Raw genomic sequence first — 26,119 nt, forward strand, 5'->3', positions numbered from 1 at the left:
GGATCTCATTGGTGCTGCTTGTGTGGAAACCAGAGGTATTTCTTTAGTGGAGCACAGCAGGGGTATTTTTCCTGAGGCTAAATTGACATTGTACCTTTCCTGCATCTTGTCAGAGTAGGCCATGACAGAACAGATACATATGCCAAGCCTGCATTTGTACCTCAGGCATTTGATTTTAATGTTAGTGTAATTTTTTCCATAGTATGATTTCCTATTATTATTTGTGAGTATTGAAATTTTTAATTTCAAAAAATTTGATTTGACTGAAAAATTAAATGTTCTCAAGATGTAGATTTTCTTTGTCATGGGTTTGTGGGGGTTTTTTGGTTGTTGTTGCTTTTTTTAGTCAGATAATTCAATTTTAACCAAAAATGTAAGAACAAAAAGTGTTCCAATGTTCTGGAAAAAGATTTAGAATGGAAATCTTGCAAGAGGTTAAATAGTAATTAAGCAAGTGGCACCAATGAAGTAACTTAAAGCCCAAGCAGGTTGTGGTACAGGTTGTGTCAGTGCTTTAGCAGGTATCACATTTCATTTCAAGTACTGTATTAATTAGTATGAAAAGGGCAGTTATAAACTGGCCATGTACCATACAGATAGGATGTGTAACCTTTGCTTTGGCCAACTTCCAAAAGCACTTAACATGAAATACTCAGGAAAAAATGGATCTCTTGAAGTATTTAACTTGATCAAGCGTATTATAAAGTGGGTTATCCATAGGGTGTGATTTTCAGTAGTGGAAATTGAATGCAGTCAGACTGGAGTTTCAGTACCATTTCAAACCTTAAAGTTCTCTTTTAAATATTGTATCTAAATTCCCTTTTATAGCAGTTAAACACAGCATGGGACTTGATAGAACAGAATGCCTAAAGAGTTTGCCTGTACAGATATAATTAAACCACACATTTCCCTGATTTGTTTTAACAGTAAAATTTAGCAATACTTAATGCTTTTTACAGGAAAATCTGAATGTATTCTGTCTTCTCTTCATCCCTTTTTTCATTGTGAAAAGCCTCAAGAATCCTGATGGCACAAACTATTCAGTGTGAAAGAGTGGTTGACTCATGAGGTGAACTTTATTCAAGGTTGGCAGTTCTCAGAGACATTCTCACAAATGTTTCCTCAGAAAACTGTGTTTTGGATGGTTTTATTTTATTGTGTTAAAATTCCTGGTGTTGATTATTTGGTGGAGCTTTCCCTACTTGTTTGTAAGTGGGAGAGTTCCAGTTTGCCTGCAGAGACAGGCTGGTATAGTTGGAATATTTTACTACTATTTCTTCCAAGTATCCTTCAGGTGAGCAAGAAGTGTTTGTGCAGCTTTGTGTATGTTCTGACACTTCCAAATAGAGTTTTTTTGGCTGCGGATATGATGGTTGTACTCCGTAGAGGGTAACCAGGGGTGTAAAAATTCCCTGGCAGCCAAAGCTTTAAATCTGCAGCCACCAAATGTATCTGCCTGTGTCTCTGAAGTTCAGCCATGTACATCAGTGCTCAGCAAGCACTGGACCTTCTAATCCTCTCTGTTCAATGCATTACTGCTTAAGCTTGGAGCAGTTTTCATCTTCTCTGTGGACCTGGACTAGACAGAGGTTTTGAGAAGGAATTATTTCCTAAAAGTGCATAGTTCAGCAGTAAGAATCTCTTGGCAGAGATTTTGGGAGGTGGGAGTTAAAAAGCAGAGCAGCAAAAGAAGCAAAGCCTGTCTTTGTAACACAGCTGAGGGAAAGGCAGCACAACTGAGGCTTGAGTCTAACTGCAGCTTGTCCATTAACCGAGGGGAGAGATGAAAGGGAGGAGTATTTGATTTCTTCCTGGGATTTGTAGGGAAAGGTAATTGGTTTGCTTAGCATCATTTACTTCTAACCCAAAAGTATTTTTAGTAATTGTGTTTGACACAATGGCCCCTCCATTTTTCTGTCTTGTTATTTTCTGCTCATCCACAGTACAAAAGTCTGGAACAGTCATCATGCGGTGTTCTGAGACTGCAGCGACCTGCCCCTCACTCCTGATGAGCAGAATGTATAACATGGCTGTGTATTGAATAAATGTGTCCCCCCTGATAGCGAACTTAGTGCCAAAGGCACCTTTTCATTGCCACTTCAGTAGGTGCCTATCACATTTCAAGTCCTGGCTTTTCATTGCCCAAGGCTCTTTAAGTTCTGTAGCTCACAAGGATGGGAACTTTGGGAGGAGATGCTTGTGTTATTTTAAGAAAAATTGATTTTTTGCTTCATCTCCTGTAAAAACAAGTTTCATGTGAAGTATTACAAACACTATTGGTGGAATGGTAAATAATTCTTTAAAGCTAGAATGTGGGAATTTGGCAAGTAACTCATTGGTCGTTCCTGGACTAGAACCATACTGCTTATGAATTCAGTTTTAAAATCTCATGGATGAGTGTGTATTTCTAAACAATTGTGTGTTTCTAAATCCCTAAGAATAGTTTTTTATGTCCAAAATAATTGTGTTATTTAAAAGGGAGGGATTAAGATGGAAGAATCCCAAATCCAATCTACTTTAAAAGTTTGATGAGTTCTGTGGCACTTTAATCGGTGCAGTTATTGCTAAATTACTTAGCCACCACATGCTCCTGAGCCAAGGCTTTGGGCTATTTATATGTTGGTCCTACAAAACCAATGTACGTTAATATTCTTTGCAGTCATGGTCTCTTGTAAATATGTAATACTTTCTGTACTTGTGCCTGTGTGTTTCATTCATATAAGTAAGAGCTAAAGTGAACTTTCTAGGAACATGCATTTCATGTTTTCTGATGGCAAACTCTCAAAGAATTTCAGTGACTTTCAAATAGTATAGGAGAAGTATCTGGGAGGAAACATTGTCTGAATACACCAAAACAAAATAGATGTGCTATGTCAAATTTTTCGCATTCCAGCTTTTATGTGATTTTCTGCTTTGAAGATTTCCTTGAAAACAGATGTTTTTACCATTTTCAGGAGTTACAAATTGGATAAACTCACCCTGTACTGCAAATATAGTATTTGTAGTCTGCTTGCTCTGAGATTGTTTACAATGAAAATGTCCAGCATTGCAGTAGATTTCAGATTAGAATTTTCTGTAGGTCAAGCAGTTATGAGTAAAGCAGTTAATCCACGTTTGATGACAGCTTCCCAAGCGATTTTTTTGTGTGTGTGTATGTGCACTTTGGCATTATATTGAGAAATGAAGAGTGAAAAACCCACCCTGAATTAGTCATAATTGTGAACTGTGTTCTGGCTGAAGCTTAAAACTGAGCCTATTAAGTCAGTGCTAGTTACTTTTACAGATTTTCTGTTCCTTTGGATGAACTGAAATCAAATTAAGAGCTTGTGCGAGGAGTTTCCAGATTGAAAGGTAGGAATTTGGCAGCAAAAAATTGTTAGGGGACCGTTTGTGATTTTGGAAATAAGCTCCTTTAGTTGTTTTCCAGGTGCCATTGCATTTGCTCAGCTTTAAAGGCGAAGACTTTATTTTTGGATTTGTTTCACTTGGAATCTGACTCATTTAGGAGGAGCAGCAAACCTTTATGTGCATACAATCTTAAAAGATACAGGTTGTAACTCTGAAGTACTTTTCTTTGCTTTCTTTTTTCCCTGTTATTCTGTCCTCTGAAAGCTACATTATTTCTTAATGTGGTAAGCAAAAGGAATGAATGAACATACCCATATATATATATATATATGTTAATATAAATAGCATATATCCATTGATCTATCATGCTTCAGTCACTTCTTGAAGCATTTTCTTCTTTGTCTTCTAACTGTGTTTCAACTTCTTTATGAGACAAAGACTGTCCCTCTCAGCTTATGGCTCTGTGTGCATAGTCAGCAAAATGAATGAAAATAGATTGTTTAATTGTTTCATGGATGGGTTAGTTTAGAAGTGCTTGGGCATAAGCTAAAATTCAGTGCTCCTGCAATCATTCCAGTAAGTGTGAAGAGCCCTGTGGGTTTACTGAGGTTGTGGATAATTTCCTACCAGGAGAAGAAAGACACTCTGTGAGTGGAATAGTCAGCTTGCTGCTTTGACAGAGTGCTGTGCAGTGTGTTAAGCAGTAAACATCCACTACAGGTTTCATTAATTTATTTGCCATTATTTCAGATATGCGTTATTCTGTTTGTTGTCTAGAGCACAAGTCAGTGTTTCTCAAACTAATTTTTCTTGGGTCTCTCTAAAAGCAGCTTTACCATTTGTAGCCCCCTTCCTTCCCAGTCAAAATCACCTCTCCTGCACCTGTCTTGGCATTGCTTTTTCTCCCCCTTCCCCAACACCTTGTCTTTTCTCGGAATTCTCCTGCCAGGGGTCGTGTCCCACAGTTAAGAGAACAGTGCTTTGGCTACAGACTTTTGGCTTTTGTCCAAATATCTTTAGACCAGCACATTTGAGTATTGTTTGTGGGAAATGGGCTCTATTTGAAAATATTTATTCTGTTAACTTCTGGGGGCTCTTCGGTTGTTTTGAGAAGGTATTTAATTTACCAAACATGATGTACAAGAATGTTGGAAAAAAATAAACTGTGTCAGTGCAAACAATAGAAAACTTCTTAGGCAAACTTTTGAATTGCATGAGAGAAATCAGAGATGATGCTGCCCATTCTGTGCCATGTTTTGCTGCATTAGATTCCCGAGTTTGACTCAGAGATTTAAGATTTTCACAGTAGGTGGTGAACAGTGTAGATTAAACTTGTTTCCTTTGTTGTTAAGTTGTGCCCCTGATAACTGCCTCAGTTCACATAATCTCAGTGAACAGCTGCACAGAGCAGTGTTGCATCCCAAGAGCTGTGCTGTAAAAATTTCTTGTAGTGTTTCTCCTAGCAGTGGTTTCTCACTGCTCTGTCAGACAGACTCATGTAGGATAACCTTCCACTGCCTTTTGAAAATAGAAACTAAAGCAGGCAGGAACGGGGCATAATGGAAAGGCATTTTTGCCAGTTTGGTTTGGTAGTTTTCTCCTTTCATTTGTTCAGATGGGATATGCTGTGGCTCAAGCTCTTCAGCCAGCATGTTTCACCTCAAAAATCCCCAAAGACCCCATGAAATGAGTATCCATGAATACCTTTCTGGACCACTCCTCCCCTGGTGGGCTTTAAGGCAGTAGCTGTCCAATATTTTCTTTTGATAGGAGGACATTGAGAAAACCATACCTAGTCAAAATAGCAGAAGGATTGTTCAGACAAAATGCAATTACAAAATGTAGGGGAAAAAAACCCTTAAAACCATCATTGGTGGTTGGACTCAGTGATCTAAAAGTATTTTCCAGCCTAAATGCTTCTGTTATTCTAAGATGTTCCTTCATGCTCACAAGTGATGGTTTTCTTTCCCATCCAATGTTTTATTTACAATGAAGTATAAGCAGTGCTTTGCCTTTGGTGTCTCAGGTTGAATTTGAGGTTCTCTGAAGACACATTCAGCTCCTCTGCAGCTGAACTTGTGTGCAGTGGCTGTGGATGAAGTAGTGAAGACAATAAATAGCCACCAACAGAGAACCAGCCAAAATCTGTGAGCTTCTTGTAAATGATGCTGCTTACATAAGAACAAACACAAAAGATGCCAACTTAATAAAAGAAGTTAGAACCAAACTATTTAAAGGAGTCTAGGTTCCTATTTAAAATATTAAATAGGCACCAAGAAGTCTGTTATATTAATTCACTTTAATTCACTTAAATTAAAACTTATTTCTACAGTGTCACTGAGAGGTGTTTTAAAATGCTTTTCCCTTAATTTGTGCATGCAGTGCAGGAATATGTATATATAAAAATATATATAAAAAGAGGTAAATCTGAACAAAATTCCTGGTTGCAGTTGTCATCACACTAAGTTTATAAGTAATAACAGTACAAACCCATCCACCCAGGGCTTAGAATTCATTCTGCAGTCAACTACACACAACTTACACAGCAAACATCAACATGGATTATGTATTTTGTTATATTCTCTTGAAAGCAATTCAAAATGCAGGCATCTAAATAATACAGATAATTCATCATTTTACTGATGACTCTAGAAATAGAAAATATTTTTACTTGGTTGAAAGCATCAATAGAGCTTTGAAACAAGAAGAGCAGATGTCAAATATAAAGACCTTGTTTTACTGAGCAATGAGTATGATAAACAGTGATTATTCATCTTGATGCTAAAGTTCAAAAACAATTGTCCCTTCAGTTTGCCTCATGGGAGTGTGAAATTAGGACCATGTGTGTGTTGATGAACAACATATGAAAGATGAATCATGATTACTGTTTTGGTCTGCTGCACAAGGCTGTGCTTGAGGGGCAGTGATTTCCTACCTCCTTTACCAGATTGCTGTAATTAGTGCTAGCATCTCTCTCTGTTTCCCAGTATTTATGTTCAAGTGGCCTGACAGTACCTAGTCACACATAAATTGTCTTTCTTGAATGAAAGAGTGTTTGCTCAACAGAAGAATGTTGGAGTATATTTCAATATTATTTGTAATAAAGATTAGTTATAGAACTATTCTGAAATCATTCATCCATCTCTATCACCAGTGCTATCTCTGGGAGGAATTGCCAGATATGAAAAATACACATTTCTTTCAAATATGAAACACTCTATGTTCTAGGTTAAAAAGAAGAGGGAAAAGTTCAATAAAATCAAACAGAGTTTTCATTTAATTCAACTGTATTTAATTTATGCCTCTGGTGGCAGACATTAGTTAAATTTAACTCCTCTTGGAGGCATAATTAGTTCCTGTGGTTACAAATTTCATTTTGGCTTTATTTCTGGATATGTAATCCTAGCTTTGTTCCTCTCTGGCCTAGTAATGGTGAGAGAGTTGTCATAAGTGCATTTCATTACTGAGCTGTTACTGTAAATGGGGGTTGGGTATCAGAAAAATATAAACAAACAAGAATAGAGGCTAACATAATATAATAGTCTTTGTCTTTTATTAATACTTCTGCTCTTTCATGTTGAAAGTTGAATGTTTAAATAAAAATAAATGCCTGTACATGCCTTGAACATCCAGATGAGCTATTCATTCTTCAGGAGATGATGTGTATTGATCTCATTTAGATCTGTGCTGCCTTGGGCTATCTGGGGATCTTAACCTTAATTGTTCAGGCTGTTTATACAGAGTGAGGAACAGATCCAGCATTGATCTCTGTGATTTGAGGTGTGTGGTGGAAATTCTTCCTAGCTTGCTTGGCCACTACAGATTCTGGATTTGGATTTTAGCTTATCATGTTTTCTGTGTAGTTCTGTGCTTTGAGCACACATAATGTGAGATTTAATGTGGCTAATGCCTCCTCTGCTCCCCCAGCTTTTTGACAAATAAGGTTATTTGTCAATATATTATATGTGTGCATTTCAACTTTGATTATCTGTTCAAAGATCAGTGGTCTAGAGTTCTTCAGAAAAGATGTTTTGGCTGTTTTCTTTCCTATGTACTTTTTCTCAGTCCACATGTATAGAAATATGTAGACCACAGGGATTTGGTAGGAAAAGCTCCAGGAGACAAAGAATTGTTTTCTAGTGAAGTTTAGAATAAATTCATTTAAACAAACGGAAATTCAACAAATATTCTTGGTTAATTAATGATAAAATCACAGAATGGTTTGGGTTGGAAGGAACCTTCAAGATTATCTAATTCCAACCCCCCTCCCATGGCAGGACAATTAGCTAAGAATTCAGAGCCCTGAGGCCATAACATTAGTATTTATAGTTTGGAAGTAAGATGCTCTAAACAAGTTCTCCTAGCTATAAACCACCTAAATAGCACAATTATTTTAATTCAAAACTAAGGGAGTACCTCCTGGAAGAATACATTTTTAAACTCACAGCGGTAAATCCTTGAGGGATGAATACTGCAGTTGAACACGATGAAATTACATGAGTAGCTTACATGTTTTAACTAAAATAGCAATTATTTAGTTCAATACTTTAGGGTGACCCTAATTCTCTCACTAATTACTGCATCCTTTTTGTACCTATTCTACACTTGAGAGCAAATTTTTGCCACTACTAAGTGTTATGTGCTGCATAAATTCATCAGAGTTTGACTTACGTTATGTCTGTCTTTGCATCTAAATTATCAATACTTGTGGTATATTTATTTATGCTAATGCTGTTACATATTTGGTTATGTCACCATAATCCCAGTAGAAATGCAATTAAAGGAGAAGTGTTGCCTTTTTATTTTAATATAGCATATAAAAATCTTTCTAAGGAATAAAAATACATGTGCTAATTTTCTGTGGAGTTTAGTAAAATTTATGTCTCCCAAAACTTCAGCTCTAGGATGAAAGGAAGACAAATATCAATTGATTTGATGGGTTATCTCCCTTTATAAAAAGTCAGTAGTTAGGTTTTTGTGATTTTTAAAATCAAATAAATAATGTCTTTGTTTTGCTGTAAGTTCAATGACATTTAATAGAGATACAGAAAGTGAGTCAGACTAGAACAGGTATTAATAGAAAAGTTACAACTGAAAAGAAAGACTCCTTTCTGTTTTCAGGATGCTTTTTTGTATAACAGCTGGTTCAATGCCAAACTAAATCAAACTTAAGCAATTAAAAACCACCTAAGAAGAAAGTGAGATTACAAATTTAACTTCTAACAGTGCTATCAAAGCCTGAATTGCTTTCATCCTTTAGGAAGTGTTTTAGGTTTTATTTAACTTGACAATTCTTCCCTTGTTTTTCTTGGTACATACCTGGATCTGAGGTGGAGAGACACAGGGAGTGCTCAGGCATGGACCTGACAACATCCAATTACTGCTGCAGGCCTTGGATACTGATGAGTGTTGCTGTTTGCATTGTAGGAGTGAACCCAGACACAATTCTGTGTAAATGGGTGGTATTTTTTTAAAGCTAATGGTAAATATGATGTTTTTTGCCTTTCAGGGAATGGTATTGTACCATAAGAATCAGTATTCCAGTTTTCAGCTTGGTGTTTTGCGAGGGTGATGCTACATTTTGTGTTTCAAAACAATTTCAGCACTTTCTGAAGGGGAAGGTATTAAATGTCTGAGGGCCCAAGTTCTTTTCTCTAAGTAGAGAAGAGAGAGCAGAGTCATCAACTTGGATTTCTCCCTGGCAGAGCAGTTCTCTGCTTGGTCTTCCGTTTGCAGTATGTGCTTTAACAGTATTTGATAAAAGCAAAGGGTGTCTGAGGTAGTATAATGGGTTTCTGCAGTGTCACTCTTTTTGAATTTCTGATGCTCTTTCATGGCTGTGAGTGGAAAACAGCTCTTTGGCTGATGTTCCCTTCTCTTCTCTTGCACCCTGTTTGTCCTGGAGAACCCAACTTGGTTTGTCATTAAACCTTGATTAAACGTATGGTTTTTTGTACATACACAATTCACCTAGATGGTGGAAGTTGAGAATGTCCCATCATTTTCTCCCAAAAATAAGCTTCTGTGATTCCCATCTACTGGGCAGATTGTCCTACTTCAACCACAAGTTCATGTGTTCATGCAAATACTACTTTCAGACTTTCCATATCTTTGTTTTTCCTCTACAGGGGCTGCCATCAGTCATGAAGAACAATGGACTGCTCAACATCACCTTTAAATATGACAGTAAGTTGAAAATCTGCACTATATTCACAGAAATCAAGGACTCCATCACAGTTATCAACATGTCTCTTAAAATGGCTCTAAGAATGGCATAAGCTGCTAAATATTGATATAATTTTAAAATCTAGAAAATTTGTGTCTGCTGGGTCTTGTAGATGTTCTTCTGTGTCTCACTGATAATGAGACTATCTAACAGTTTGTGGTAGCTTATCTTTCAGGTTGGCCTACATAATTTGCCCGGCATTTGACTGGAACATTCTAGAAAATTATTTAATTCTGTGAAAAATATAGTCACTGGAAGGTTCAGTACACTCAAGGACATAGGAAACGATTATTTTGAGCTTTCTGCAGCTTTTCTCTGATGTGTAATTTTGGATGAACATGGCATAATGTGGGTGTCGAGGTAGAAAATGTGTTAGTTTGTATTTGTAGACAGGTAATATATTAAAAAAATGTATTGGCAAGGATTAATATTGAATATTCAATAGCTTCATTTAGTTTAATCAGTGGGGACCTTTCAGGAGCTACAGACTTCAAGGGCCAGGCCAAGGGAAGGCTGCTGTGCACATCTGCAGTGCAGCCAGGTGATTTCAGAGCTGTAGCACCTGTGGTGTGCTCTGCAGCTAAACTGAGAACAAAGTGATTTCTGCCATAGTGACAGTGATAAACAGCTTGAGCAGTAATGCTCCAGACCTCTTCAAGCATCTGCTAAATGGCTGTATCTTACTTTTGGGGGTTATTTTAGATGTTTTATCATCTTTGCTGTCTAGTTGTCAAAGCAGGACTGCTAACTACATTAAGAATTTATCCTTATGTGGGAAGCTAGTGGCCATCATGTATAAACTCAGTGTACAATCAAGACCAGGTCCTAATTTGCATTACAACAATGTTTTAATGCCAGTGCAAGTCATAGGTGTTTTTTTCTGTCTACCCAAAGAAATTACCTCAGATGCAGAATGTAGGTAAAGTTTCATCATTGAGAGCATGCATCAGGAAATCTAACAATAGTGATTTGTTTCATTCTGATCATCCTTTTGCTCCTCTATTTTTACGTTAATTCCTGAATTTGCAATCCTTCACTGTGAATTTTTTTAATCTAATTTGATCTTAAAATGAGCAAAATTTAATTGTGTCAGATTGTACAAGATGTAGGTGGCCACTACAAAATAAGTTGGTGGGGTTTTTTTGTTGTTGTTTTTTGTTTGTTTGGTTGGTTTTTTCAATCTACATAAGGACAACTAAGGAGTGGTACCAGTCAGAACAGGGATCCCCACATTTAGTTAACACAATGAGTCTGTTTAAATCCCAGCATGTGTCATGTTTTTTTCCATTAATTCTGGCACTAGAAACTGTGTTTAACCAATGAGAAGTATTAATTCACAATTCTGCTGGCACTGTGTGATTCCTAGACAAAGGAGTTATTTGAGTTCTGCAGGACTAGGGAAAGAGTTTGCTGATATGAAGACTAAAGAGCTCACATGGTATGGAAATATGTATTTACCTTTAATAAGCCAGCACAAAAGAAAATTTGACTTGCTGGCTGTGGTTTAAAGGCTCTTAGTTTGCCACAGAACGACTCTAGGAAATTGTGTTTTATGATGCTAAATTAGTCAGTTAGATTATTTGTTCAGGTGAAAAAGAAGTGTCTGTATTTTTAGTATGTCACTTGTATTCAAGTAAAAAGAAGTGGTTTCCTAAAAAGTGTGATTTTTCTATGCTGTTTTCTTCCTAAAACTGTTCTTTATGAATGTGAATCAGTGACTTGCAGTAAGACTTCAGGCATTTGTGCTATATTCCATTTTGGCAAATTGTCATTTGACCATAAAATTCTGGTAACCAGGATCCAAAATCTTGGGCTTGCTATTAATTAGATCCAGACCTAGCAAAAACCAGTTGCTTCAAACTTTCCATTGAAAGAGATCCTCCATCCTCCTAAGAGGCAGTTCATGCTGTCACTGAGTTCACTCTTAGCAACTGAACTCCACAAACAGTGGAGTACCAAGCACCCAGCTTTTGTAAAGGGCAGTGTTGTAGAGTGTTCTATTCTTATGTCTGTGGCAGTTATAGAAAAGACCCCTTGCCATGGCTATTCATAGTAAAAAGCCATTTTCTAAATCTCCTTTACAGTTAATAATTTTTCTTTCCTTGCCTTTAAGATCACACCTCTGAATTAAATTCAAATTTCCTGTACTGGCATATCGTAGCACTTGATTTTTCATGTTTCTTTTCTGCAAGCTCTCTATAGATGAATATATAGCATATAAATTGTCTCAGTTTTTTTTTTTTTTTTTTTTTTAATTAATCATCAGTCAGTAATATACAATCTACTGATCAATATCTTCTGAATTTTGTTAGTTTCACTAGTTCAGAAACAGAATGTTTGTTTTTGCACACCTATCTTCGTGTATACTCTGCTCCGGAACTGAGTGAATTGCCTGCCTTCTACTTCTCTTCCTGCCACAAAATATGAGCCTAAATATTGTAAAGCTTTAAAAGTAATAAAATTTGGGGTTGTTTTCTTCTTTTTAAAAGAACAAGTTCAACGACAAACTTAGGAATCTTTTGTTTATATTTTGTTTTCTTGATTAAAGCTAAAGCTGCGGCGCTGTAATTTTAGGGAAAACACTGCATTTTGTGAGGATAGCAAGACAAAATCAGTCCTGAGTGAATCCAGTGGCAGTTAAGTGGTCTGTAGGGATGTGGCTACAGAATGGAAGGCAGAGAGGAGATGGATTTAAGCAGCAGGTTCTTTGTGGTCAGGATCAAGCAGTATTGTGGTTAAAAGCACTTCTTGAGCAGTTCTCAAGTTTCACATGGTTTATTGTTCTCATATGTGCCTGATCATTAACCAACATTCTCTTGCTTTGAGCACTGTACATGAACAAAATTAATGTCAGTCTTCAAATTATTTTGAACAGCTACAAGGAGAAGTTGTTCTCTTTTGGGAGTCCCAATACACACGTGATGTGGTACAGCTTACTCTGGTGGTATAAACTGGCAATATCCTTGGGAGTCCTGTGAACTGTGGGTTGGCAACCAGTGGAAGTGGTTGTGCTCAATGATTTGTGAAGTTTTGTAGGCTTTTGGGTCTTGACACAAAAACTTCATCTAGATTTGCTGTAGTGTCCTTGTAGAAAATAATGCACTGGTACTTTTACTTTGCTCAGTTTTGAAGACATGTTAGGGAATTCATGTCAGCTAGAATGTTTTTCTTAAAGTGTTTATTTCTCTATATTTTTAGACTGCACTCCTTACCTGAGTTCAGTGGGAAGACACGTGATTGGAGATGTGCAGAACATCACTATCAGTCAGTTTGCTTGCCAGGAGCAGGTGGCTGTGATGATTCTTTGGACAGCAAATGCCGTTGGTAAGTTCTAGAGGGAAATGGACTCATGGGTTTGGCAATAACTTTGTGCTCATAGGTATTAAGTCAAATAATTAAATTATGCTTGGAATTATTGATGGAAACTGCTTAAGAAAAAAGGAATTCTTAACACCTTTGCAAAGCTCCTATTTTTTCTGGCTTGCTTCAAAAACACCCTTAAAACTAGGATGTTTTCTGCAGTCATACACTGCTTTTTACTATCCCAGTTTAGTGAGTTTTTGTTCTTCAGAAGTGTGCAACTGTCCCTGGTTTAATTTTCTGCCCTAAGGCATTGGTGCATTTCAGTGGCATTGATTGAGTTTAGTTCCTGATACACTTACAGGTTACAGGTGGAAAACATTATCTAATCACAGATTAGATACAACTTTAATGTGTTTCCTTGCCAGGTCTGGTGATTAAGAGTATGCCTCAATTACTTCCATGTCACTGGAAATACCTTGTTGCTCACTAGAGCAGTAGTGTCCAAAATTGAGAAATCCATTTCCACCGAGAAACTTATTTCTGGGCTTTAAAAGAATATGTTAAAATTCCACTGAATTCTGCAGTTGAAGGCATTTGGTAATGTTCAGTTGCAGACAGGGTGAATCAAGCATCCATTGGAAACAAAGCCTGGTGTTCTTCCTTGTGATTCCCAGAGGTAAATCCTTTGGACAGTCTGAGGACAGAATTGCTATTCAGGCATCTCAGGTAACATGGGAACTGGGCACTTTCGTGTAAGGACAAATAGTGCTTTTGTCCCATGAATGCTAAGAACATGTTTGGCAACACTTTATCTTCTACAAAATTATAAAACATTAATCAAAACACACAAACCCGTGAAAACTAGTGAACCAGAGGAGGTGGTGGAAAGTGATACATTTGGGATTTTATTTTTGGGTTGACAAGCATAGCATAAACTGAAATGAGTCCCTTTTGATTTATGTAGCATTTAGCTTACAAAAGCTGTGTCTGTGTCATTGATAAATATGTGTAATGCTCTTCAACAAAGAGATGCAATTAGATGGAGCAGTGAGAGTTAAAGAGCAGTGCAGTGCCTCTGATACCTGAGCCACAAAACTGTCACAGGGTAACACTGGCATTTTCCTGGGATATTCACATCACTGTGACTCAGTTTAGTCATATCATGAAGTAATTCTGTGATGAGAACATTGTAAAGACACTGTGCTAAGTTGTAGTAGAGTAACTTGAACAAAATGGGTGTAGTTCTGGCAGCAGTTATGAATAACTGGAAGTATACATGCACTGGAATAAATTCCATTCCATTTAAGTCAAGTTTTCTGTTAGTCCTTACTGTACTAGAACTAAAGAAGTTGTAGTAATTGTTACCATTTTAATCTGGTAGTCTCAGAGATGATAGTAAAATTTATAAAGGACTATTTCTATAATTTACCAGCAAAATGTTATATTTGATTGTTAAAATGGAAATGTGAAGTTACTATTAAGTATTTCTGAAGGTGAAGAAGGTACTGATAACTAACATTGCAGTGGTAATTTGGAAGCCCCTGATGAGACATGGGCCCTTCTGTTCCAAGCATTGCACAAGTATGCAGTGATTGCAGCCTTTGCCAAAGACTGAGTTCTAGATAGGCAAAATAGAATATGCAGGACTGACATACAGCAACAGGTATTAAATACAAACCTATTTGACATGACAGATAAATTTTATTCTTAAAGACAAATAAAATATATTCAAATTGCATTAAATACCACATTATGAATTTTGAAATATTACTCTTCTGTTTAAATGCCCTGCTGTTTGTAGGGATTGAATACCTGAAGGGATTTCGAGTAATACTTGAGGAGTTAAAATCAGAGGGAAGACAATGCCAGCAGATGGTTTTAAAAGATCCAAAGCAGCTCAGCCCCAGTTTTAAACGAACAGTAAGTGCTTTGTTTCAAGAAAAATTTCAGTGTTGTTTGACTCTGAGTAGTGTCTAAGGTGTTTATCATCCTAAAATGGTTTGAGTCATTAAAGGTCATCCAGTTCCAACCCATCTGCTATGGGCAGGGACACCTCCCACTATCCCAGGTTGCTCCAAGCCCTATCCAGCCTGGCCTGGAAAACTTGGAAGGATGGGACATCACAGCTTCTCTGGGCAGCCTGTAAAGGGCCTCACCAATATCTCATCCAATCCTACCCTCTTTCAGTTTGAAGCCATTCCCTCTTGTCCTATTGCTCTATGCCCTTGTAAAAGGGTTGGTTCCCAAAAGTATTATTGGTGAAATTAATGATAGTTGTTGCTTTAGAGACAAATCTTGTTCCTTTTGATAAAAACTTTCCTGAAGCTGGGAACTGTCATTTTGGTGACTAGAGTACAAATGCACATCTGTAATAGTCTACATCCAACCATGGATTGAGATTCCTCATGTCACTTTGGAATAGAGGGGTAGAGAAAGGGTTCTTAATGTATTAATTTCCTTTAATTGCAAAACTGTGGGCTGGCTTTGAAAAATACTTTCAGGTCTGATCATTGATTTTAAAATATGTTGCAATCTTGTCTTTTTTGTAGGGAATGGAGTCCCAGCCCTTTGTAAACTTGAAGTTTGAAACAGATTACTTTGTAAAGATTGTTCCTTTTCCTTCCATTAAAAATGAAAGTAATTATCACCCATTTTTTTTCCGAACTAGATGTAAGTATTGCATATAATATAGTGTTGAATTTTATATAGTATTGCCTATCATCTCTTCAGTGGGCCTCCCTTCCCCTCAACGTTTGGGTTTTTCCAACAAAGGAATGGAGTGGATTATGATGTTGGATGAGTCTGGGTTAAGTAGTTACTGACATTGTTGTGGAAGGAAGATCTGAGTGTTAAGCAGAAAGAATGAGCATGCCATAGATAAATCTGTGGTGTATGATCATAAATGCTAGGCAGCAACCAGAAGAAAAGTCTCAGGTAGGCCTGAGATTATCTCAGGTTTGCCTAGAGCAGGATTGTTCCTGTGGTTCTCAGTTAACTCTTGGAGATGGTTTGCTCCTCTCTGGACATTGTGAAGAAGGGCAGTTTGTTTTTTGCCTTTGAGATTAAATTTTAAAAACAGCTATCTAAAGACAGATATAGGGGAGGACATCTAAAATTGGATAGCAGCAAATCAAGTTGAATTTCTCACAATTACTTAGCAATTCTCATTGGAGGTGGAGAGAAGAAATTTGAATAAGCTCCTCAGTGCTAACAAAGTATAGTGAGTAACGGCAAGTACCCTTTGAGGTGTACTGTTTGTCCTGCTAAGGGTTTTTTTCCCCCCATAAAACTTGCTTAAAGTATTTTCAAGTCTGCCTATTAACACAGATTGCTGTGCCATTGGTAGTAGTGCTCAGCATACTTACATACTCTGAGTAAATATATTTAAGGCTAGTTTTAACTTCTGTCCTGATGTGCTGTGCCTGGTGTTATCCCCTTTGTCTCGCCAACAAAGGTGATATTCATATTAATGGATCTCTGTTTCTCATATAAAGATGAGAAAGGACTTGAAATCATAACAAAGGAGTTAAGTTTGAAAAATGCATTTAGTGCAGGCATATTAGAGTCTGGGAAAGAAGTGAGGGTATTCAAAATTATGAACTCCCTATTTTGGCCCTTGTTCTTTTTCTGTTTAAATAGCATAGCAGTTTGATACTGTATAATCAATATTTTTTCTGTATATTTGTAGCATGTGAATTGTTGCTACAGCCAGAAAACCTTGTCTGCAAACCTTGTGAGTAAAATATAATATTTCTATATATTGAGCTTAAAAAAGTTTCTGTACTTGAAGAGTCATTTTGCAATTCATTAATATCTCCTCTGACAGACTGGAAGCCAAGGAATGTGAATATTACCCAGCAGGGTTTTACCATGCAAGTGTCCTTTGATCATGCACCTCACAACTTTGGGTTTAGGTACTACTTTCTTCACTACAAACTGAAGCATGAAGGACTGTTTAAGCAAAAGACCTGCAGACAGGTATGTGGCTGAGTTTTGCAGCTCTTAAAAGCACAAAACCTATTAACGTGAGGTGTTCTAAGGCCTTACAGAAACTTTGAAAACTTAATATAAAATAGTATCAGTTTTAAAATTGTAAAACTATTTATGTAAGTAACAATTGTGCTGTGATTACACTCATCAGTCAAAACCAGGCCTGAGGACTCCTTTGGACCTGGATAACACAAGTTAGTTCTGCAGGCGGACAATTGTATAAGTGAATGGGCAGACTTAGTTCTGCTGGTCTAAGGCGTGTCAATACAAGGGTGCACTGCCTATTTCTAAATCAATGTCAATTCTTTATTAGGTTTTCAAAGTATGTGAATTGCTTGCAAAGTATTCTTTTTTTATGCAGGAGCAGAACACAGACACTACAAGTTGTGTTCTTCACAACGTATCTCCAGGGGATTATATCATTGAGGTAATATTTCTAAACAGTCTTCTGTACAACACCTAAGTGAATATGTTAATGGAGAAATGGAGTAAAATTAAAATATTTCAAATCACACTGGTAGAATTGAACTCTAGGTATCCCTTCTGAAGTTACTTAGGCAAGTAAATCTTCTAGAATGATGCTTTTTTTAGGCTTACCTAGAAACAGAGGCCAGATAAAGTCAGGAGAATAAAAGTGGATTATTTATTGAAGAGCCTTCTGGTATATTAAGGGCAGATGAAGCCTCCCCAAGGGGCTACACCCAAAACGGATGATGGTCAGGAGTTTTTCCAGACAGATATAAGTTTGGTCCATTTACATATCAGGGATTAATCCTCCAATTACAGCTTCAGGTAATGAAGTCAAATTCTCCCAACTGGAGAATTCCCCCCAATTCCCTTTTGTTTATACTTTTTGGGGCCTGAGACTGTATGGTATCCTTGGATCACAGGCCCAGAGGGATTGTTGTGTCTAACCAAAATGTGAAGACAGTTAACTAGCACTTTATATGGAGTTTAGAGTTATGCACTAATGCAGTACAGGATTTGAAACATACAAACGCTAGAATCTTAAGGCATCAGAAGGTTCTTGACCTTCCATAGCCTTGCTTCCTTGAGTGCACAGCACATTGTGCCTTAAACTGAAGTTTTGGGCTTGCATAATTCCTGGACATTGATTTTTTTTTTTTAATTGCAATTCTCTTTCTTGGTCAATTTTTATTATACTAGTTTGTGCTTCTCTTTAGCTTTGACTATTTTAACAGTAACTTTCTTCACATTTGGTCATAAAAGCTGTTAGTTATTTTCATATTGTAGAAAATAAAATTAATTTTTTACTTTTCCAAGCTGGTTGATGACACTAATACAACAAGGAAAACTATGCACTATGCACTAAAGCCAGGTATGAATTCTGTTTTTTAAACAATATACTATATTTACTGTATTAACTTAGATTGAGTTTTAATTATCTTGGAAATAAGTCTCTATTTGACCTTTGTCCGTTTGCCATAATCTAGACTGTTGAGATAATTGTGCTGTGCTTTTTTGACCTAGTGAAAAAAAAGTAGAGATGCACACTTGACCATATACATGTGCATCTTTGTACATTTATATTTAGTGGAGTTTAGATCAATCCATCATTGGAAATCTTTGTGGGAAAGTGGCTTTTGGTGTATATGTGGATATGAGGAATGATAACTTTAATTGCATACAACAGAGAGTTCAATAGTGTGGAAATACTGCAGTGAAACTGTGGGAGCAGCCTGAGCACATCACCTGTGTCCTTCAGCCCTGGTTCCAAACCCAGCGGTCTGGAGAACCTGGCAGGTGAATGCTTCACATGCCTGTGGGTGAGACCCGGTTTTGAGAAGCTAAAGAGAGATTTCAGAGTGCAACTGCAGCCTCAAAGCAGCCACAGATGGAGGCAGTGGATAAAATGCACTGAATCCTAATGCACATTGCTAAGGGTGATCTCTGCAGGAAGGCAGAGAACCAAAACATGTCAGGTCCAAATGACCACTGCATATCTCATCCAAACTATTTGCCACAGGGTTGTTCTCCTGGGGCTGGTGTGAGTTGCAGCTCTTGTTACTTATGAGAGTCATTGATGCTGTGGCAGTGGGGCAGCCATCTTAAAAACTAATTTGAAATGGAGCAGAACATAATATTTGAGCTTACTGTATCTTGGACAATTACCTGATAATTGAGCACTGCAGCGGTTTTGCTTTCCCAGTGTGAAGATTTGTTTAGATAATTGTAATGCAGCCTATTTGCATGTGGCTAATGGTGTTTTCCTTTTGCAAGTGCACTCCCCATGGGCTGGCCCCATCAGAGCCATTGCCATCACAGTCCCTTTGGTTGTCATCTCGGCCTTTGCCACGCTTTTCACCGTCATGTGCCGCAAGAAGCAGCAAGGTAGGAGGGTTCACTCATTACCCAGTGCCATTTCAAGATATGCTTTTGCAACCAAAACAATCCTAATTGATAGATTGACTCCAGAAATACATTTATCTGAAAAGCTTGCTTTTCTATTTCTCTATCCTTCCTCCCCTCAGCTTTTTGTGTGTTGAAACCTGTAGCAAATTCTTAATCAGTGCATGATGGTAATTGGTTGCCTAGGCAGTATTGTATCACAGATCAACACTTCACTGTAGAAAGGAGAGAACAAAAGAATATTGGAGAATACTTTGTATTTCATGTTTCTTTTTCTTTGAGAAAGTATTATGTGACTGTGTAGATTACAAACAGATTTGTAAATGGCTGTGTTTTAAACATTCCCTTATTTTACTCAGAAATACCTAATTCATATTCATTTTAAGTCAGAAGGAAAGTAAAGCCATGTGATGCCAATACAATTCCCAGTGCTGTCTGGAATATTACCTACAGCTGCTATTCCAGATTTGCTCACTTTCCTGGAAGTTGCCTTTACCTTTCATTCTAAGCCATCTTCCTAAATTTACTGTAAGCCCTGCTTGCAGATGTTTTTAGATTCCATTCCTCCTTGCTGACTTCTCCTCTGTATCCAGGAGCTGGCAAGCTACACTTGATACATTTAAATGTTAAAAATACATTGGCTTTTTATATTGAATTTAGATAATCATGTGGTTGCATGAATAATGGAAAAAGAGATTACTTCTCCAAACCTCACATATCTGTGTTATCCACCTGAATTTTGGCACTGAGATAGACTATAAATGCTATATGCCAGCTGGGTTAAATCCTTTTACCTTCTGGTCTTCTGCAGTTATCCCCTTTGCTCACAGCTAGCAAGTTCCAACAAAAAACCCAGACAAATGACTGAGGATTTGTCTACAGAGAGAGTTGTTCCAGAATAGTTATTCCTGATGAATTGTTCTGAATTGAATCCCTAGATGGATATTTGTATTTTGAAATACTCATACTTTATTCCAAATTAGCTTAATCATCTGTAGAACTAGATTGAATTAGTCTGGCATAAGGCCAGACTTTTATGTTCCAGCATAAAAGGATCTATGCAAGGAAAGAAGCACTAATAGCTCTTTAGATTTAAATTAATCATATCTTAATTCGAATTAATGTCAAATTAATGTCCAAACATGGGTGTATATATATGCACTAGAGAAATCTTATATGATATCCTGAAAGGGTCTGTGGACCTGGAGTTTAATATTCTTACCTGGCTTATGTTGTGCTTTGGGATTTTTTAACAAGAGGCTTTATTAGGCAGGAAACTCTTGAAGATGATACATCTTTTAGGCTTATAGTGTTTGAACAGATGTGAAGGCTGTTGAGGCTGAATAAAGGTGATTCTATCACTCATTCTATCTATAAAATAAACTTTCCTTGTGTTTTCTGAGTTGGGCAGAAATAACTGTACATTTAACTTCAAAAGTGTGTTTCACATGCAGAAAACGTTAAGCTGGATAAATAGAGTGTGTACAACTTTTCTTTTTCAGGATGGAAAGGAGAGGAAAATCTTTAGGGAAAAAACCCAAACATTACTGTATGCATTAGTAAAAAGCCTACAAAAGTAATAAAAACCCCAAACAAAATCAAGCTTTATAGTGTGAACTTTCTTTTCTCTTGCACTCTAGAAAATATATATTCCCATCTAGATGAGGAGAGCTCAGAATCTTCAGCATATGCTGCAGGTCTCCATGTGGAAAGACTTCGACCCCGGCCAAAAGTGTTCATCTGCTATTCCAGTAAAGATTGCCAGAAACACATTAACGTCATCCAGTGCTTTGCTTATTTTCTTCAGGACTTTTGTGGCTGTGAGGTAAAGTCAGCATTTCATATGTAAACAGCTTTTCCTTAATTGAAACAGCACTCCCAAAATTCTGTGCTTGAAAAGTAGCTATTTCACTCACTCCTTTCCGCAGAAAGAACTTTTGTTTTTTTTCTAAATTTAGACTGTATGAATTTTCTTTACTGGGGGAAATTAAGAGATTTTATCCAGTGTAAAAAACCACCAAAACAACCCAAGCCAACAGAATAGTGGAAGATCATGATTTCAGGACTTTAATTCAGCTATATTTAGCTTGCTTTGAATTAAGTGCTTTTTCTGTTTAGTAGGCATTACATCTTTATAGTCAGCAGCCACAAAGAGGTATTGTTTTCCACCTGATATACTTTGGTATTCCTAAAGTGTGTTTTGTATTGTAATTTAAAAGAAGTTGAATCTATCAAGACTTCTACTCATAGAGAAAAACTGCATTATTAGCATTACTTGTTGGCAGCATGTATTGCTAATTTTTTTTTTTTGCTTCCCTTCTGTTCCATTAATACTCAGAAATCAGCAGCTCTTTTTTTTTTTTTCTTGTTTTTGTTTGAATGGTATGAGAGAGACATTTGAATTGCTACTTTGAATGAGAAGGCTAAGAATCTCCTACTGCTGTCTGAAATAGAATCAATATGTGACCAGTTTTTCACTTTTCAGCTGGAAAAAGGCAGGACAGTTGCCAGTCTCGTTGTGCTGCATTTTCCCCCATCCCTGGGATATGGCTGGGATGAGCTGGAGCTGGGTTTCATTACAGCAACTCTGCTCTCTGGTGACCAAACACAGAAACACAGCCGAGGCCTCTTGTGTTTGGTGGGGATGGTCACAACTTTTTCATCTGCTTAAAATAGTTCAGGATAAACTGTTTTATAACTAACTTACTTGAAACCCCTTTTAGAGATGTACTTTATCGCTACTATACTGCTACTCTTTGAAATAGTGTTGAGATGAGCTCTTACTGCTCTAACCATGGAATCTATGGTCTCGGGCAGCATCCAAAATTTCTATAACAAAATATTGATGGCACCTATGTACAGAAATAATACATGTTGTTGTTAAAGCTGTGGAGTTTAATATAAAAACTGATGTTTAATGCATAACAGAAGAGTTGCACAAGTATTTTTCATATGGAATTGGAATGTTTTCTCAAAGGATAAAAACAGTGGCATTTAATAGCCATTTAAAATAATAGCTTGTACATAATAAAAATCCTTTCTCACAAATAGCAGGCCACACAGGATTTTGAAGAACAGAAACAAAACCAGACACAAAACTACCTGCATCTCCCAAGCAGCAGTAAAATGACCTCTCTTCCCCAGAGCTTTCTGTTTGGAAGGGCTGACAGTGATCATCCAGTCCAACTAACCAGACTTCAGGCAGGATCACTTTCTTCCTGTAGCCAGCTGTGTGGCAGCAGTTTTCAGGAGTCCTTGTGTTCTGGGCATCCACCTACTCTGTTTCTGATGGGGCAAAGTTTTCCAGTCTGCTGTGAGTGGCACAGCAGAGCAAACATTTTTGTTCTCTGGAAAAATGCTTTTAAGAAGATTTTATAAGTGGTTTTGATATGTGTCTGTTATGCAAGTTTTTTTTCCATCTGTTTTTTTTCTGTCATCCTACTACTCAATCCTCCTGTGAGATAAAGCATTGTGTAACTCTGGGTGTACACAAGCCTTTCAGATCATGTAGAATGGTCCAAAAGCTTGACAAAGTACAAAATAAAATAACTCCTAGGATAAGAAGCTCCTTCAGAACTTTCTCATCAGATAAAGTTGCTGTTGTTTTGCATCCTAACTGGAAGGTCTTGATATTATTGGCACTAATTATGTTTCTATCTAGATATAAAAATTCTTGGCATTACACTTCATTAATATGCAAGGATGCTAAGTTAATATGGCACTTAGGGGCACAATTTAGTGGTGGACTTGGCAGGGCTGATTGAATGGTTGGAATGACCTTAAGGGTCTTTTTCAATCTAAGTAGTCCTGTGGTTCTGTTACTTCTACTACATTCAGCACATTATGGAGCCAGACATACAATGGTAAATTGTTTGAAGCAAGCACAATTGTTTATTGTAGATTGATGATACCAAATTTGATTACATAAGTTAATTGTAATTTACTTCATCCAGCCACATTTTCTATGTTCTTTTTATTCCCCAAGAAATATTGCTATGTATCAAATCCATAGTGATTTTTTTTTAAGGAACCACTTGGATTTATATACATAAAACTTAACCAGATTTACCAGATTTTTTTTTTCCTTTTTTAGGTGGCTTTAGATTTGTGGGAAGATCTGAAAAACTGTAAAGAAGATCAGAAGGAGTGGCTTATTAAAAAAATAAATGAGTCGCAGTTTATCATCATTGTGTGTTCCAAAGGAATGAAATACTTTGTTGAAAAAAAGAACTGGAAGCACAGAGGAATAACCAAAGATGCAGGAAAAGGAGAACCCTTTCTCTTTGCTGTGTTGACTGTTGCAGAGAAGCTTCGTCAGGCAAAGCAGAATTCAGCTGACCTCTGCAAGTTCATTGCAGTCTACTTTGATTACTCCTGTGAGGGAGACATCCCTGCTATTCTGGATCTGAGCACAAAATACAAACTCATGGACAATCTCCCCCAGCTCTATTCACACTTACACTCCAGAGATCTTAGTGTACAAGATTCAGAGGTGTTTCCTGTTAACATTAGTAAAAGGAATTATTTCAGGAGTAAATCTGGGAGGTCCCTTTATGTTGCTATTTGCAACATGCATCAGTTCATTGATCAGGAACCAGATTGGTTTGAGAAACAATTTATTCCCTTCCCTCCACCTTCTTTACACTACTCGGAGCCTGTCATGGAAAAATTTGATTCAGGCTTGGTTTTAAATGACTTGGTGAATAAACAGGTGATGGATGGTGATTTTTACCTGAAAACAGATCTAAACATTTCAGTGGGCAATTCAGACTCTCACTGTATAATTCAGCACTTAAACCTTGGAGAAGATATAGAAACTCAGGACATTCAAGGTGGTGGCAGCTCTGTCCTTCAGCCCTTGTTACATGTTGTTAAAGCTTCAAATCTGAAAGACATGCCTCGGGATTCTGGAATCTATGATTCATCTGTCCCTTCATCTGAATTATCTTTACCTTTAATGGAAGGACTATTGACAGACCAAATGGAAACGTCTTCCATTACAGGAAGTGTTTCTTCATCATCAGGTTTAGGTAAGATACAGCAGTGTATCAAAACTTACATTCAGTTACTGTGCATATTTCTGCCATCTCCAAATAGGTGATATGTGAGGAGCCATAGAAAAGGCTGCAGAGAAAGGTAAACATTGTAGAAAGATGGTAAAAAAGTAGAGTAACTTCAGAAAAATGAATCCTTTTCTAAACTTACAGTGTGTGGAGGAGATCTTAGCTAGGTAAGATTTCACTAAAATTCTATTAATAAATCACTGCTCATTAATTGACCTATTCTTGGAGAGATAGCTTCTTCCTCCCCGGGCTCCTTGGCAGCTGGGATTTCAGCTGACAGCTGTGTGGTGTAATCAAGAGGGTGATATGGTGAAGCATTCTCACAGACAGCCATAAATCTAAACCTGGCATCCTATTTTGCTCCAGCACACAGGATCTTTTAGGGGTATCATCTGTACTGTGGTTAACTCAAGTTTCAGAATGACATCAGGCTTTTCACCAGATACAGGGCTGGGGAATGAACAAATGGCTTTCAATGGAGTAATTTAAATGCTTGGAAGACACTCTCCAGAATAGATACCTAGCTCAGATACCTCCAGTTAGAAGGTGTAAATTTTGCCTCAGGCTGTATAAAAAAACTGATCTAACCTTACTAGTTACAGGATATTGAACTGGCATCACAACTATCTCAGTGTGGAGTGTTCCAGCAATTGTATTGCTATGATAAAAGTGCTCTGCGGAGTTTTTCCTTAAGCAGCTACAACAGGTGAATATTGCATTTTGATGGTTGTATGCTGTTCTGCTTTCTGGAACAAGTGTTGACAGCATGTTAACTAGACTTTTCTCTTGGGTAAATTATTTTTTAAATTCTTTTTTAGATAATTCATAACTTAATGTTTGATGCCAGAATTATCTTGGAGGAAGAGAATACAAATGCTCATTTACAGATACAGCACCCATCAGTTAGATAGTCTATGTGAATAAGTAGTTAAAAATTTCAAGTGGAAAAAATACAGATTTACTGGTTAAATTAATTAACTAAGCCAAAATTACTCTGTTTTCAGAATTAAAACTATATTTTTTACTTTCCTACCATCTTCTAACTTAGCCTTTTCTCACATTTGTGGGAAAAATTACAGATGATCTCTGTAAAGGTTCTAGTGAAAGTAGGATGCTAGTTTAAAATGTATGGCCTCCTTGTAAGAAAGCTGTCCCAGTTACCCTTCCTGATTCAATGACTGAGCTGTCAGCTGGGTGTCCCAGCTGCAAGGAGGCACAGGAAGAAAGAGGCAGTCTTTCCAGTAATTAATTCTCAAGTCACATACCCCTTTGTTAACATGCTTCAGCTGTAGAGGTTAAATGTTAGCACTCTTGCTGATAGAGTTGGATCTTAGCATTGATGTTCCAATTTCTCAAGAAACCACAATTTCTGCCATTTTTCCATTTACTGTCCTCATCCAAAAGCACCACCCTAACTGACTCCCCCAAACCTCCCCCACCCCAACCACAGTCCTGATGAGGTACAGGGTACAAAGGAGACAGCTTTGGAACTGAGCATCATCTACCTCTTAGAGTGCAACCCACTACATTTGTTTACTGTCCCAGACATACAAAATATTTACAGCCCTAATATTTATATACATGCTAATGAGAGGAGTAAATAGAATTTTTTAGCTCTTCTTCTTTTTCTGAAAGATAGACACGTCCAAATTATTACTCTGAATTCACCCTGTATTTAAGTTTTTTACTTATTTTACCTGTTGGTCAGAACAGATGAGAATAGCTCTGACATTTAGCATCTTTCCTTTCTTCCTTAAAAGGCCAGTTTGATATAATCTTTTGAATAAAAAGTCATAAATTACCTTATTTATAATCCTTT

General features: G+C 37.1%; 1 protein-coding gene across 1 annotated transcript in view; it reads left to right on the plus strand.

The window, feature by feature from the left end:
• IL17RD (interleukin 17 receptor D) overlaps nucleotides 1-26,119 on the plus strand; it is a 40,294-nt gene that overhangs the window by 13,372 nt on the left and 803 nt on the right. The window contains exons 2-12 of the mRNA XM_030283082.4: nucleotides 9,477-9,534; nucleotides 12,773-12,898; nucleotides 14,679-14,797; nucleotides 15,427-15,547; nucleotides 16,566-16,610; nucleotides 16,704-16,855; nucleotides 17,229-17,294; nucleotides 18,152-18,206; nucleotides 19,109-19,219; nucleotides 20,878-21,062; nucleotides 23,331-24,267. Of these exons, the coding sequence (XP_030138942.4) occupies nucleotides 9,477-9,534; nucleotides 12,773-12,898; nucleotides 14,679-14,797; nucleotides 15,427-15,547; nucleotides 16,566-16,610; nucleotides 16,704-16,855; nucleotides 17,229-17,294; nucleotides 18,152-18,206; nucleotides 19,109-19,219; nucleotides 20,878-21,062; nucleotides 23,331-24,267 (1,975 nt within the window). The remainder of the gene's footprint in view (nucleotides 1-9,476; nucleotides 9,535-12,772; nucleotides 12,899-14,678; nucleotides 14,798-15,426; nucleotides 15,548-16,565; nucleotides 16,611-16,703; nucleotides 16,856-17,228; nucleotides 17,295-18,151; nucleotides 18,207-19,108; nucleotides 19,220-20,877; nucleotides 21,063-23,330; nucleotides 24,268-26,119) is intronic.

The sequence above is a fragment of the Taeniopygia guttata genome, chromosome 12, assembly GCF_048771995.1.
Source record: "Taeniopygia guttata chromosome 12, bTaeGut7.mat, whole genome shotgun sequence".
NCBI lineage: Eukaryota > Metazoa > Chordata > Aves > Passeriformes > Estrildidae > Taeniopygia > Taeniopygia guttata.